The sequence below is a fragment of the Haemaphysalis longicornis genome, unplaced genomic scaffold (genome assembly GCF_048455015.1).
Source record: "Haemaphysalis longicornis isolate Haplotype H1 unplaced genomic scaffold, Haemaphysalis longicornis Haplotype H1 scaffold_333, whole genome shotgun sequence".
NCBI classification, from domain to species: Eukaryota; Metazoa; Arthropoda; class Arachnida; order Ixodida; family Ixodidae; genus Haemaphysalis; species Haemaphysalis longicornis.
This window is the reverse complement of record NW_027526347.1, coordinates 36,186-52,674: the sequence shown is the minus strand read 5'-3', so window position 1 is coordinate 52,674 and position 16,489 is coordinate 36,186. Positions and strand designations below refer to the sequence as shown.

The following is a 16,489-nucleotide window of genomic DNA, read 5'->3' as shown; positions in this document are numbered from 1 at the left end:
GGTTCAACCGTTCGCCCCAGCCTCTATAGCATCGCTCATGCAAGTACCGATGGTCTTATTAGATAATATCTCATTACAGTAGACTCTCGATAAACGGAAATTCAAGTGACCGGAAACATTAGTTCCGTTTAAAAGGAGTTCCGTTTACTGGGAGAGATGTTCTAAGGTGCAAATTTATGTGCGTACACACATCTAAGGGCATTTCATGGAACTCTAACCACTAGAAAGTGACTGTAGCTGATAGTTTTCAGAAAGCAAGAAAACTACAAGAAGCGTAGGCACAGCATTCACAAAGTTGATTTGGCAACAATGAGTCGCTGTGCACTACAAAATGCGTCAATTATTTTTGTTTGAGTCCTTGCAACTGCATCTTCACGGAGGCTAGAGGCCTCAACTTCGCGAGCGCTTACGAGCCACCGAATTTAGAAGACGGCAACGTGGTAATGAAGGACGAATAGCACAACGATGGCACGAACGAGGCGACAGGAGGTGAGCCCTGTAGCCTCGGCGTCTAGAATCGAGACCGAACGACTGGAACAAGAGCTGCGATGTTGCATTCGTTGCGCTAACACGGCTAACCACTTACAAGACGAGGCTTACGAGGCCAACAAGGCTAAAAAAGCATGGAGGAAGAAAAAAAACAAGAACGAAACAGCCAGAACCGTAAAAAGCTGATTCTTATGCCAGTAGATTTCACAAGAAGTGCCATTTCTGGTTCCGTTTACACAGTGATGCGGAAATTTTAGTTCCGATTACCGAGAGTTTTTTTACGTTATCTGAATACAAAACCAACGAAATTCCAGGCAACTGTTCCGTTTAAGCGATTTCCGTTTATCGAGATTCTACTGTACTTCAAGATTACACCCATCGACATAGCCGTGCGCAGCCTTAACCCCCCTTTCTGTGTTGTCACGTGTGACCAGCTATGGGGCTATTTGCTTGTGTGTTTTAGGGGCTTTGGCTGTCGGCGTCTCCTGTCGTCGGCGCCATAGTCTTCTTCTCATGTAGTCGCGTTACTAAAACACTGGGACACTCCTTTACGCCTCGCACTGAAACGCTTCGTAACGCGTACTAAAAAACACCGGGACACTCGTTTACGCCTCGCGCTAGGAGCCTTCGGTCTTCAAATTTCATGCTAACTGTGCTCCCTGCAGACTCAGACATGCCAGTCACAATGACATAGTCCTGAAAAACCAGCCAGAAGACAGTGCCGGTAAAATAACCCTACCAGCTAAAGCGCTTGCTGCCGGCAGTATATCCACTTTCTTAAAGAAATTGGTGCCTACCTTGGCCGGTGCTTCTGGGGGTTCAATTTCCGGCACAGCAGGCGGTACAGCAGGCGGTACAGCAGATGGAATGGCAGGCGGTACGGCAGGTGGAACGGCAGCCGGCGGTGCCGCCGGCGGTGCCGATGGCTGCACGGCTGGGGTCATTGCTGCGGACCTTGCTTGTCGGCCCTCCGACCCCCTGCTGCACTGTGGGACCCCTCGCGTGGTGCGTGGCTATGCGAGAGATTGGTCTTGAGGCAGGCCTTAAAGCGGTATTAACCAGTAACCTCGCCTTTTTTGAGCCGTCAAACCCCGAGATAAGAAGTTCGCGAACTTCCCCTATTTAGTCTACTCGTTCCGCCCAAGGTAAGCAAGAACCAATGCGTCGTTTGGTTGGAGCTAGTAAGGATAAAATTTGGGGGGGTATCGCGCTATGGGGTTCTGTAGCACTTGTGAAAAACCCGCAACGGATGCCGATCACGATAGCAGAGGGGCCAAACCCAACCGCGGAAGTTCCGGGATTTTGTGCATCCGGGCCACGGCAGCTTCCCTCTTGCGAATCATCCCGCGCTTGCGTCTTTTATATTCCCGCTATTTTTCGACGTTTCATTTGCAGGCGCAATGTGTGTTCTTGATTTATTTTCAACTTTGACACATACCCGGGGAGGAAGGATGGACCATACCTTTTGACCCCAGAAGGAATGACTGACCAGCTTCGTTGGCGAAGCAGATAGCGCGCCCGCTTCCCGATCATTTAGGTGCAATCGAATACAATTGCATTGACGCAACTTTTGCGCTCATCCCGTAGCTTGTCGTTTTTCCGAGCAGCCGTAGCATCCACGACAACGTGCGACCCGCAGGTATTCCGTAACATGGCTGGTGTAGGGTGGCTTGACGCCAGCGCCGCCGTGCAGGGTGGAGACACCGTTTCAACGGTCCCGTGCCTTCGCCACTGGGTCAAAGTGCTAAACGCGCCGTCCTCTGCCAGCGTTGCGGGTGCTTCAAGATCGGCTTGTGCTCGTCTCCGCGAAGGACGGAATTCTAAGCATATCGAGTGGTACGAACAGTGGCACTGGCGGCAACGTCCGAACGTCACAAGTGGTATTGAGGATCCGAACGTCTATTTAGTCTTCACGTCCCATTAAAAGAAGGCGCAGTTGTCACTTCCAACTCTTGGCAAACAAAAAATATGATGCTTCCGAGCCAACCCAAATTTGCTGTCAGCCTGCTGGTTGGCCCGCCAAAGCACGACGCCAGTTAACGTGTGCATGCCTAGTGCTAGAAGAATGTCCACAGGCTGCACATGCAGCGAATGAAAGAAAGCGTGTTAAGGGTCATCCCTATACGAAGACAACAGGAAAAGAACTGAAGGCAAGGGTGTTTTTGTGTGTGTGTGTGTGTGTGTGTGTGTGTGTGTGTGTGTGTGTGTGTGTGTGTGTGTGTGTGTGTGTGTTCTGTGCAGGATGTGAAAAAAACCACGGCGCTTCCACAGTGTAGAAAAGCACGATCTATGCTTCGTGGGTTTCCTCAAAAGCTTTATGATCTTGGGTTCATCCAACAAATTACGAATTGGATTCAAGCGTGCTTGTCACATAGGCAGCACTGTTGAAATTAATGGTGAACACTCCCAATGTTTACCGCTTTTTTCTGGTGTACCGCAAGGGTCTGTGTTGGGGCCAATATTTTTCTTGATTTATATTAATCATATAACCGAGAATTTATATACCAGTGTTGAAGTGCGTTTATTTGCGGACGATTGTATATTGTACTACCCAGTGAAACCAATAGATGATCAAGAATCACTTAAAAAATCCTTGTAAGTAATTCATAATTCGTGCTCCAAATGGAATATGGAAATTAATTTTGAAAAGTCCACGTGTATGACTGTGTCGAACAAGAAGATTCCACTTAGTTTAATTACTCTGTAGGGAAAAAGCAAATAGCCCGCACGACAAAGCTCAAGGGCCTTGGTGTCACCATTTCTAATAACCTCAATTGGAAGGATCAGGTAAATAACATGTGGATCTGTTCAGCGAAAACTTGAATTTTTGAAAAGAAAATTGGCGCATGCAACGCCCACTGTTAAGCTTAAGGCTTACACAGCCGTCGTACGTCCTTCCTTAGAATAATGGACTATGCCAGTGTTATATGGGATCCTAACCAGCAATATCAGACTAACCAACTTAAAAGCATACAGAGACTTATATTTTAAGCCTATCGCAAAACGCATTCCGTAACCACCTTGCTCTCTGTGGCACATTTATCGACACTGGCAATACGCAGAAAAATCGCACGACTGAATTTTTGGTACCAGCTACCTGCTAATAAATTCAATTTAGATTAGTCGCGCTATTTGTTCCGCCGTAGCAGAGTCCCTCCCCGTGTGAATCATCATTATGTTTTTACGCCTTACAATAGCAGAATTGATGATTTTACACATTCTCCCCTTGTTAGGACAATAGAAGACTGGAATGCCCTTGAGGCACAGATTTTTGATGACGCAATGACGGTACAATCATTTGGAAATGTATCCCTCATGATGCGTTTATTTTGTTTCATTGCTTGATGTGTTGACAAAATGTGTCAATCCTCCCACCCTGTACCATCCCGCAAAGGACTAGCAGTATTCGACATAAATAAATAAATAACCCACAGTTTGCACACGTCCCAAAAATACCACGTTCGGGCAGCCCCATTTTATCTTGCACTGTAGCTTTGAGTAGGTTCAACAAGAAAGTTACATTCGGTGGAGCAATGTGCGTATGCCCAATGCGACGCAAGACATCTTGGTCACGGCATACCATACATTTAAATTATGCAACCAACGATTCAGACTACTGCCTGGGAATCGTAATGAGAACTCGTCTGTATATGCAGTTTTAAATGCGGAGCATTTCTTAGGCTCGCCTCGTCCTCCATCGTTGATGGCGGCGCCGTCCACACGCTCACTGCGCATGCGCAACTCTCCTCCTTACACCCACAGCTCCGTGATACTACACTACAAAAAAAGAAATAGTTAACGGCACCCGGTTTCGATCTCACGACTCTCTGGCCGCAACGGGAGGTACGTGGTGCTCTTCCCACTACGCTACAAATCCGGGACAGGAGTAAGTGCTACGAACGTGCCTTATGTCCTTGACTCATTCAAACTACGTCAAGAAGCTACTGATACAACAAAGGCACGCGAAGCTGAACGTCAACGGAAACGACGACCTGAAAACTTTAGAGGGGGATGCTGAATTTTCCGTGGGAAAGCTGTGGTAGGAAGCGCCACGCGCCTTGCAGCTCAACCAGCCCCATCCGCAGAGCCTCTTATGCTGATTGTGGCAGGATGCCCCTAAGGATTGGCCAACCAAAGAATCCATCACGAGATAGGTTCGCGTTCAACCACCGTCGTCATCTTCCCGTAGAGGAACCGCCGAAGAAGAAGAAGAACGAGAAGACAAAGCTGCGAAGAGGAGGGCGTGTACATTGCTCTCAGCCGGTGCAATAATGTCAACAACCTTTACCTCACCAAAGCTGACGGAGACTACCGATTCTACCACAGAGACAACATCGACAAGAACATGATGGACGAGTTTCGGCGCCTCGAGAACCACCGCCTACTCACCGTAACACAACAGCACTTGCGTGCCTTTGCCACCGGTGTGGACCCGGACGCGGAATTCCCTCTGGCGCTAGTAAAAACCAGATCACTCAACATAACGGCAACATAATGGAACCACACGGAACCGCCACGATGCTCCGCATCCTCATCAGGGTTCCCCACGGGAAGATGGTGTAATTTTTTTAGGTCATATTGTCAAAATCAGTACAAAGACATTAATTTATTTTGAATTATGTGTGTCTGTAGCCGTCCTGCCACAGCGACGGCATGTTCTTGCTATGGTTAAACCTCCGGAACAGGTGAGAGTTTCTTTTTAAAGCACCCGCAGTGGTCTATTTTCAGAAAACATTGTGCGTGATTGGGATAATTGTGGAATGCCGGAAACAGTAGAGCACGTCCTTCTAGAGCGTCCGGCATACATCCAGGAAAGAAATCACCTGGCACAAAAGATTGAGTGCCTGAACTACCGATCTCAATCTTTGAAAGGTCTCCTTGGACCCTGGCCCTCTCCATCATCTCAGAGAAAAGTGTTGGTAGCCTCTTTGACTATCTACAAGAAATCGGCGTCGCAAAGACAATCTACAACTTCACCTATGAGATCGTCTGGACTTTTACGTCACCACGCAAAGTTTCATGTTCACTTTTTCTGTTAACCTCTCCTTTTCCCCCTCTGTTCTGCCCTACTTCTTTTAGGGCATTTACTCCTTTCTCCCCATCCCCGCAGAGTAACATGTAGACGGGAATATTCCGGCAAACCTCTCTGCTTTCATCTAATAAACAGATGATTTTCTCTCTCTCTCACTCTCACCAAGTGGCTGTTTGGGTCTGTGGTTATGCGCACAGCGGCTTTGTTTATTCTCAAGGTTAGGTTTTGCGTACTGGTAAAAAACTCATGAAATGTTGCGCTTATCATTGCGTTTCTTAATTTTTGACACCACCTGTCTTCCCGTGATTCCACAAACAAGATGGAAGGCTTGCGTACTGCTGCCACGTCAACGTTTCAGTCACTGCTTTTCCCCACCATTCTCCTCGGTCACGCGTACCACAATACTAACAAACAGCTTTTTTGGCATAATCTGGCCTCCTAGACAATGCTTTGCCCCTTTCTTACCGTTTGTTGGTTTCGTTAGTTCTCAAAATACTACCACGTAGTCAGTTCTCTCCGGCCCCTGTTTTATGCCGGTCGCTGTAAAAAGCACCCCATCTCACCCAGTCTTTTCTGGGGAGTAACCTGTTATATCCCCCTTGCATTCCAACATCGACCACAGAGTAATGACACCTGCACACTATTCAACTGGTTTTCAAGCGAAGCTTGAATTGGCTGACATGTGTCATCCGTGTCATCGCCGTACGCCAAAACACTCCTTCTTCGCACCCCTCTTCCATCCCTCTTTCCGCATAATGGGAACTGAAAGCGCGAATGAGACACAGACACAGAAAGGAGACAGCAGGACGTCCTGTTGTCTCCTTTTTGTGTCTGTGTCTCATTTGCGCTTTCAGTTCCCATTATGCATCCCCAACAGGCCCAAACCATGCCCCTTTTGGTCTCCTTCCACAGTAGTCGCCGCTCCCACAAGTGGCGTGCCAGATCACGCCATCCTCCCATCCAGGCACAGGCGCTCCATTCCTCCGAGGGGAAAGGCATGTTCGCTTGCTCCGCGCGCTTTCGTCGGCTGCGCCATGGGTAGGCCGCACTTGGTACGCTCCATTGAAGAGCGGGCACCGCTGCAACAACTCCAACGGGAGGGGGCCCTTGAACGTGAGCGTGCTTGGCGAGCTAATCCTAAGTTTCGGCAATTGGAAAGCCAGGCGAAACCACGACAGGGAGCTGAAGGGGTTTACCATTGTGCCCACAAGTCTGCAATGCTAGCTTGTAAAATTGACCCGCACTGACGACAAAACTTTCCCATTGCTTACAGCGCACCCTTTCAAATATACAACACATTTTTCAAAAAACAATCATGCCTCCTTTATTGTGCTTACCCTACGAGCTTCGCGTGCACACCTGTTACCGACAGGGGAGGGGTTGGTGATTTTTTTATTGCCCGAACATCAGTTCAATTCAATAATTTCTTATAAACCTCTCCTAAAGGCGCACAAAATATTTTGCTTTATCCACGCGATTCTTTTTTGATAGTTTTCTAGCAGCTTTGATTCACTTTTAGAGCTACAACAAAAATTTTGAACATACCAAACCTGTCATCATTAGGCCTAACTTCAGGACAGCGCATGCCCCCGTCCACTGCATGATGAAGGCCTCTACCGTAGACCTCCAACCGCTCCTGCCCTGCGCTGCTCGAGTGCAGAGTTTACCGCCGAATTTTTTTATTTCATCCCTCCATCGGGTTAATGCCCTTCCCCTTCTTCTAGACCCATCTCTTAGTACGCACTCTGTCACACAAATTGTGCACCGGTTGTTGGTTCGTCTCACAACATGGCCAGCTTAAGCCCACTTCTTTTTCTTTATTTGAACTATCACTTCTGCTGAAATGCAATGAATATTTCGCGCGGCGAGCGTCTCGTTCGGAGGCAAACAGGCACTGGCCCAACGATTAAGAAAACGCTTTAAGTAATAGCGCCTGAATTGCAGAAGCAAGTAAATGTTAAAACGAGACACTGCCTACATGTAACAGGCAGGGTATTGCAAGTGTCTAGAAGAGGAAGGAATATTTTAATCCCCTCAAGCCATAGCATTTCTCAGACATTCTCGTTAATGGACACGTGCTAAAGCTCTGTAGTATCCGGTAATGTCTGGCATTGCCAGTAGAATAAAATAACCTGATTGATTGTGTAGCCTCTTATTTTGTTCATTCGGAAATTGGCCGTTCTTCTCATATCTCAGAAACAGTTGGAATTAGCACCAATAAGATACTACAGCGGTTTAATAATCATTTTTGTACGATTACAACGTTTGGTAAATCGGAATGTTCTGGCAGCTGTAGCCAGAACTACTTGAGCTACTCGTTGAGCTACTCCATGACTACCCCTTGCACAAGAGACGGTCTTTAGAGCACTTTAAACAAAACAGTACTTTAGCATCACATTTTCCGACATCTTGGGTAAGAAAGAAAGAAAGAAAGAAAGAAAGTTTATTTCATTCTTTGTATACAATACAGTTTTACCATCTGGGCCCTTAGCCAATCTGGCTAGTACCCGGGCCCATGCAGTAAAGGCTTCATGAAATTGTACGCGGGTCAAACATTTCAGTGGAAAATCACATTACACACATCAAGAGAAGCAACACTAAAGAAATGCCGCTTGGCTACAATGGTGATGCATACTTTCCATCCCGAAAAAACTCTTTTACACATCTCGTAAAATTGGCGTTAGTTTTCATATCTAAAGGCAGAAGATTCCAGATCACAGCTCCGGAAAACGCTATACTACGTTTACCATAATTATTCTGGATAACAGGGAGGTTGAAACGAAGGTTGGTTTGATTACGTGTTTCCCGATGTCGCCATTGAAAAATAGAATGAGAGAATGGAATATTGTTTTCTAATATATTCTTAACCATACAAGCTAACTTGTATGCTAAGCTAAGGCATCACGGAGAAATGGCTTTTTTTGTCAGTGGATGCAATACTGCCTACATCGGACAACTGTGGCAGTTTGAGGAGTAAAAAATGTGCCAGGGAAAAAAAATTTGCTGAATTATTTTAACAGCGAAAATCCTTAGGCTTCAGCTTTGTGGGGTGGCGTTAGCAAAAAATACCAAGAAAAAAACTGCGGTGCCTGTAAACGGTGCACCACCGCAGTTAGGGTATTATAACAGTTAAGCCGGCCTTGGCGCCTGCTTCAGTGTGAGTACAAAAGGCATATGCATACGCGCAACCCTTACCATATAATTTTAAAGGGATAGTATTTCTTGTTACACTAATATACAAAAAAATGGCGCATCCTGCACTAGTGTTGCAAAGCTGGAGAAACATCAGTGCTGGTGATTTACCAGGCTTCTTCCCCCATAAGATTCGATGTCAGTGCGGGGGACAGACCGGAACGGCCTTGTAAAATCCGGCTACACTTGGCCTCAAACTTCACCACTCATCCTAGCCTAGCAAGAACATAAAAAAACCAAGCAAAGGTTAGCAAAGAATAGCAAAACCTAGCAAAACTTATCAAAACCACAAGAGGCTAGGTCGACCCAAGCTTCGCTGTTTCTCCATCGTTGCACCACTTGTGCAAGCTGCGCAAATTTTTACAGAGGAATTTATTCTAAAAAATCAGCAGCAGTTATGTACCCATGTGTGCTAGGGGTATAAACAAAAAGACACCAAAATTTAAATTCGAGTTTATTGACTTGTTCACAACCAGCACTTCCCAGACGGCATAAGTATTGCAACTTGCACACTGGACTTATTCCTTTTTTAAGAAGTTAGGAATTTCCGCAAAGGGAAAAAGAATTATTGCCCAGGATTTCGGGACACGCGCCACCGAACCCTGATTGCGCCCTCTCCCGGCGCTTCGCTCGTCCGGGGGGCGTAACTGAATGGCGCATAAAACACACAGCTGCCGTGTGATAACAAAGATCGCTAGGAGAAATGACGCCGGGATATCCGTTGCATGGCTCCAGCGGCACGCTGTGGCACAATTCAATTTTAGGCTTGTATGACTAACGTACGAGGTTCAGAGGGCGTCTAAACTTTTTCTGCTGCTGCCAATGAAAACGTTTACGCCCTGGGAACCTCGTACGTTAGTCATACAAGCCTAACATTTTGCCACAGCGTGCCGCTGGAGCCATGCTACGGATATCCTGGAGTTGTTTCTCGTAGCTGTGTTTGTTATCAAACAGCGGCAATATGGTTTATGCGTCATTCAGTTACGCTCCCCGTACGAGCGAAGCGCCGGTAGAGGGCGCAATCATGTTTCGGCGGCGCGTGTCCCTAAATCCTGGTCGTGTTTGTTACTGATAGGTTTCATTTTGTTAGCTCCTGGACAGTCAGTGCGCCTTGCATCCCTAGGCAACAGCTGATTTACCCCAATCACGATACAAAATGTTCAGTACAAACAAAACAGCACGTTCATTTTGATGTTCTCTTTTTTTTTTCATGACTTAACCAGGTTGATCTACCACCCAGATGGATGAGGTGAAAGACATTGAGATTGGGCTCAATTCCCTTGGATGCTGTATAAGTTGACGCTTCAGTTAGTGTTCGTGTTTCTGGAAAAAAAAAGAAAACAAACAGCTTTCGACTTCTGTCAAGAATTAGCCTGAAAAACCTAACGTGCATTTTTAAGAAGACGCAGTTTAGGTTTAGATTTTACCCCATAACGTTTGTATTCCAAGATATCCTGTGATAATTATACCATCGAAAAAGTCCGAGAGTTTAACCACCTTCCTGGCGGGACCTGTATGCTAAATACGAAAGTCAGGTAAACTCAAGTAGGAAGTACTGAACAAAACCGGCGGAACAACGTCTAAATGGACAACTATAGTAAATAAATGAACACTACTTGTACAACATCATCATAAGAGGAACATGTGAATAAACACAATGTATATATTTTCATTGGCGACAAAAAATTCATAGGGTTCAACGTCATTGCTTTCAAACAGGTCATAAAGAGAACAACAGGTTTTTAAATGAATTGCTGAATGTGTGTTTCAAACGGCCGAATTTGTTCTTTCTAGAAAACGAATCTCCAAGCACTGTTCCTCAGAAGACCGTCGTCGGTCGTAATTGACGCGCACTATAGGTCCTAACACATTTCGTTCCGAGGACCTTGTATTATAATTTTATAACTGTCATTGTATTACATTATCATTGTATTACATCGATTCCGGATGCCATAAACGAAACACCCACGTTTTTCGGAGTAAGGCACACATTTATGACTGCGTATTCCACTGTCAGCGAGAGCTTGATTCACGTTGGGGTTAACGTACGTTTGAATCACTTGAGATGTCGGGGCAAAAGCATTGTGCTCAGTTTTTATCCGTGTGCCTTTTTCTTATCTCTGATTCTATAATACCAGCCATGGCCAATCACCTTTTCCAGCTCCAGCGTGAAGCTCAACGAGCGGCAATGCAACGTGCAACTAATTGCACGTCAACCTTCGGGTGACGTTTGACAATGTTACACCTCAAGTGTAAAATTAGGCCTAACATCAGGATAGCGCATGCCTCCGTCTGCCCCCTGCCACTACTTGCCAACTCTTCGGCTCATCGTCTCGTCGCGTCTGTCAAGCCCTCATCGTCAATCCTCGAAGTCCAGGGACGTCAGTTGGAAGTGTTTCCGCACTGAAGTCTAAATACTCTGGGATACAACCACAGCCAATTCTTATTTTCCCAAATTTTAATCAATCCTCCGTGTCGCAACAAAATTATTCCTTTGTCGTCCGTTAGGAACATCAAAAGTGCGGCAGCATACTGTCTCTGCGCCACATTGTCTCATTGAAGATATTCCACGAGCGCATTCCAGGATAAGGGGAGATGGCTCGAACCAAAAACAAATTTACTTTATGTGAACGCACCTGGCGTCCTGGTGACCTGCCAGCGGATTATTGTTTGAGAATGCGCGATTGGAGTTTCATTTCACCGTTCAGCCAGCATGCCTGTTGAAGCATCGCGAGAGTTATCCAGACAACCTATTCGGAGTAAAAGACACTGTAATATATCTTGAAGATCGTCTCGAATTATCTGTAAGTACAAACACTTGAGGATGGCAGTAGTAGGTTGGTTTATTCGGTGGACAGGTTGTATGCCTTAAAGACCCCGGATGCTCCATCGACTGAACTAAGGCTCAGTCTGTTAAATTTTCGACAAACCATTTTGTTCCCTAAATGCGAAAGAAGGTTAAACCTACCTCGGTGGTTTACCTCGGCAGCTCAGTGTTTTGGGCCATGGACGGACAGAGTAGTGCACCCGGGTCCAAATACGAAGCCGGGCGCAGCATAACTGGCATACATCATCGGTGCTCACCTAGAAGAAACATGCGCAAATATATACTTGGTGTTAAAAATTTCTACCAACACAGCTGCAGAAACATTTCCTTATTTCGTAATTCCTTCGTTGTCGTTCAACCCCGCCACACATTTCGCTGTCCCTATAGGAACAAATATTAACATTGCCGAGAAAATATAAAATTTAAGTAAATATTGTAGTGAGTTCAGCAAAACAGTTTTGGCTCCCAAAGCTCGAATGCTTAGATATTCACTACGCCATAGCTTAATCCAACTGGCTGTGAGAGCCTACGGACAGATATCTTGGGGTGGAATATATTGTGTAGGTCTTTAATTTAATGTGTGACTGTTTGCTGGATTGAGCTTGCTGCCTGACAAACTATCAAGTTGGTTACAGTTCTTACCAATTTGATACACCTCTGTGCTTATGTGTTAGCGTGCGATAATTTAACACTGCGCGAGACTCTAGAGCACGTCCACAGGCTTCGGTGCCCGCATTTTTCTTCTCAATGAACCACCCCTTTCTTGTGCACTAAAAACAAGAAGCAAGCATTCACGCTATACGCTTCGCCCACACTGTCACAATGACCCCCGATGATTGCGCCATGACTTCCAGCTGCGCAGGTCACCCATGTACCGCCATCCCAATGTTTAAATGTTCACTCCTTTTCCTGACCTTGTCCCTCTTCTCACCCAAAAAGGGTTTGGTGTAACTGCAGACTCGCATAAACTAACAAGCACCTGCATATAAACGTGGTGATTTTATCAAACAAGACTAACGATCCCTTATGGAATTTTTACTTTAAGTAAAAATATGCTTTCTATCCCTTGAGAAATTATTGCAGAGATCTCATCTCGTTATTTACGCATGCGTCAAAAATTTCGGTTGCTCTGAATATATACTACGATATGCTTTCAATTTTGATTGACTCAAGCATTTAACAAGCTTTGAAGGTTTGATGAAGACGTCGGTACGAGACTGTAGGCTTTTGGGTGGGGGCGCGTCACTCACACATTTATTAGGCTGTACAAAACAAGGACGGAGAAGGGAAGACACAACTCCAGCAGAAAGAAGCAAAGTATCAAATGGTTGCTCTTTAAAACACCTCCTAATAAAAACATAAAAATGTGCGTGTGTATGGGGGGGGGATAGTTGAGGCAGAAACTTAACGCCGTCCTAAACACAAAAACAGTTGAAATAAATATATATCTATTTCAACTATATCTATATATCTATATATATACACTGCGCAGCGGCGTAATCTACAGATCCTGTGGCTCTGAGGCCGTTACAACTAGGGCACGTTTTTCAAAAAAGCAACTCTGCACGTGCCTAAGGATGAGGAGGGTATGCTCAATCACACACCAAATTCGCCTGGTGTCATGCTTTATGCCTCCATCATCTCACTTTTTTGTGGGTGTTTTTAGCGGTCAGAACAAGACCTTTATTTTCTGGAACAAAGCAAGGCATTCGCACACTTTGCAATGCGGAGCCAAGCTTCCAAGGCCGCTAGCCTGCGCACACGCATGGCGGGGCTCTCTTAGCTTAGTGTTTAGGCATCGGCCTGTATGTTCAACACAGCTGTTTCATCAGGTCGAGTGAAAGCTGGAAACAACACCAACCAAGCAAGAGAGAGCAAACTTTATTTGGAAAACCGCAACTGCGAAGGTGTCCCCGCCCTAGTCTTCACGAGCGTACAGCATCTCCCCGGGGCAATGCGGTGTCCACCATTAGGCGGGTCCGCTCTTGTAGGAGGGGTCATTTAACAAAGTTTTTCTTGGGACTCTGTGCCTTATTGAGATTGCGGTATCGCTTCTGCCTCTGTTTGCTTTTTTGACTACGGCCACGTCACGCTCGGCTCCTAGCACTGTCTCGTCGTTCTTCGTTTTGTTTGTTTGTTTGTTTGTTTTTGTCCTGGTTTTTAGCGCTCATTTTGTTTAAGCTCCTAGCACCTTTAACTTATGAGGAATTCAGTATGTAGGCAATCACGGCTAGATTTTTTTATTTTCTTTTTTGTGCTTTGGCCTATTGTTTGCTTCAACGCCCTCAACAATCTCCGGCTGAAGAGAAAGGCATGTGGAAAGTTTTATTTGAGCCAGGCTTACTGAGGGTTGGTGGCGCTGGGTGAAGGCCATCCGCAACTTCGGTAGCCCTCCGTACCAGGGCCTCCTGAATGTCCGGGCTCGAGCTATCCAACGCCACTTTCGAAAGCTCGCTGCTGGAGATTGAGGGAAGTGGTCGTAAGGGCAATCCCACATGGAGTGTTTCAGAGTGGCGCGTTGGCCGCATTGGGGGCAGTTTGTATATGGGCATGAGCAGGGCTGGATATGGGGGAGAGGAACTCTACAAGGAAAAGAGTCCGTTTGTAAGAGTCGCCAAGAACGATTGATGGAGAGTGGAGGAAGAATAGGCTGGAGAGAAAGTACGAAGAGAGAGTAGGTAGTGCTCCACGTTGTTATCAAACGCGATCAGACAATCTCTGGCACAAAAACTTCTGTAGAACGACCGCTAGATTTTAAACCAGCCAAATGGTTGCGAAGATGTCTTCCGTGAGGTGGTGACAACGTCTTTTTACGGCCTACAGGGAGCCATCTGACTTTGCCTCTTTTTACTAACTTTGGATGGCCAGACTCTAAGCAAACCACGAGTTTCTGTCTGCTCGTAAAACAAACAAAAACAAACAAGTAAAAACAAACAAAAATTCATAAAAAATATAGGACTGTGCACGTGCGGGAATGCGAAAGCATTGAATTTTAACTCAAGCTATATCACCCGGAACGTCTATCAATAGGTCTGTCATGGTTTGTTGTCGCCAGTTGCTGCAATGCCTTCGTCATTTAAGTGATATACATCTCGCGTGTAATCTTCCGGTCCTAATGCTAGCGTTGATGTTGGCTTGCGGTGGTTTTAGCTGCAGCGAGTGCCTGCCTGTTTGCTTTTTTACAGATAAAAAAGCAATCTGGATATAAGAAATGAACTAAAGCTCTGCAGGATACTCAAAGAAGACTGATCTATAAAATACAGGTACGATTTTACGAAAAACCATTTTGGGAATTGCAAGAAAATGGGGTTTTGTTTTGCGCCCACTTCCTTTAGGTGTACTTGCTGTTCCCAGTAAACCTACCAATTCATTCTTTTCATGCCGCGACTTACTTTTCCTTGAGCCCTTAGATAGAATATATTCTAAATACAGGGGCTTCATTCACATAAGCCTAATCTATGACTAATAATTGCATGCAATTGACATGCTATTTTATTTCGTTTTACCGACTGTAATTACAGTATATCCTCATAAAAAATTCAAGTGTCAGTCTTTGCCTGTGTTGTTGAAACAAAAAAATGCTTCCTACATCATTGCGTAGCTGACCCACATTCTAAGCCCTGTTAAAAAAAAATTCTCAAGAACCATTTCCTTCCACTATAAAAATCAATTTGCCAGAGTATGCTGTGCCATAGTAACAATTTTGTAAACACGAACTCTAAACAAAGTACTTACTGTAGCAACCCAGTGGTCCTGTTCTCTGCTATTCTTGAATGTATGATTACAGTACCGTGCGAAAGGCAACGATGTATCATACTTTTCGAAAACATCTTTGTTAACTGTAGGACATCCGTTTTCAGGCGTTGTGCGCTCGTCTGAGGGATGAAAATAAAAGTAAAAGCAATTACTATGAGGGCTTTTCTATCAAACGAGCTGTCGGGTAGCGTTAACAACCAGTGTATTTGAAGTGATGGGGGAAACGGTCTAACGTGGTGCAGAAAATTATACGACGAGCTTGGTAGAAAATATATCACCTCATCTCATTCATTTTTAAGGACCATAGTCTTTCCTGGGCTACTTAAACGCATACATTTTGTCCTGTCTGTCTGTCTGTCTGTCTGTCTGTCTGTCTGTCTGTCTGTCTGTCTGTCTGTCTGTCTGTCTGTCTGTCTGTCTGTCTCTCTGTCTGTGACTCGATTCAGCCACACGGCCAAAGCGAAAACTGCGCAATCGTCTTATTTACCAACAGCCAAATATAAACGTGTAATTCCGGTGCAATGTCCATACTTGTCAACATTATTGAACAAGTTCAATGCATCAATCAATACATAAATCAACACATAATCAAATCAGCTAAAAATCAATACCTAAGTAATATTTGCACTGTTCCAGTATTAAAAATATTATGGATGCTTGTTTTTTGCGATAGCAAATGAAATACTACATCAACTGCAGAAAACCGTCGCCTGCTGTTGCCCGCGATACTAAAGCTCCTGGCGGCATTTAAGAAATCAAACGGCAACAGCAACGAATGGTTCGACTAGATAAGTTCCACGTTCCGCTTAAAACGCTCGTGGAGCAGGTCAACGTGGTTCTATAAACGTTGTTGTAGTGTGCCTCAATTCAAGCGAGTCTTCGCCGTGCAGCCGCGCTGGCATCGAGGCACTTGACTTGGAGCAGTGGAACGCGGTAAATTTAAATTGACTTGAGAAAATGCTCTAGCGTGTTATCCGGGAGGAACAGGACGGGAGAGGAACAGCATGAGAGGTGAGCGGAAAGAAAAGGGAGGCATTTACTTGGCACGGCAGGCAGTCTACTATCGTCTTTCGTCGGCATTTGCAAAAAGGAGCCGATACGCGGCTATCGTTTTCATCCCATACATTTTTGTCACTTAAAGGGGTCCTGAAATGCCTTCCGCCGATGCATGGATGTACATGTAACCAAATAAA

General features: G+C 45.4%; 1 protein-coding gene and 1 long non-coding RNA gene across 2 annotated transcripts in view; both read right to left on the bottom strand.

Annotated features, from left to right (window-relative positions):
* LOC144177901 (uncharacterized) overlaps nt 1–1,433 on the bottom strand; it is a 21,093-nt gene extending 19,660 nt beyond the window's left edge. The window contains exon 1 of the mRNA XM_077705488.1: nt 1,287–1,433. Coding sequence (XP_077561614.1) covers nt 1,287–1,433 — 147 coding nt within the window. The remainder of the gene's footprint in view (nt 1–1,286) is intronic.
* An 8,316-nt stretch (nt 1,434–9,749) lies between these two features.
* LOC144177899 (uncharacterized) lies at nt 9,750–15,409 on the bottom strand. The gene is made up of 3 exons (XR_013323879.1): nt 15,276–15,409; nt 11,682–11,797; nt 9,750–10,036 (listed from the first exon to the last, which is right to left on the bottom strand). It is a non-coding gene; the product is annotated as an uncharacterized LOC144177899 (long non-coding RNA).
* Nucleotides 15,410–16,489: the final 1,080 nt, after the last annotated feature.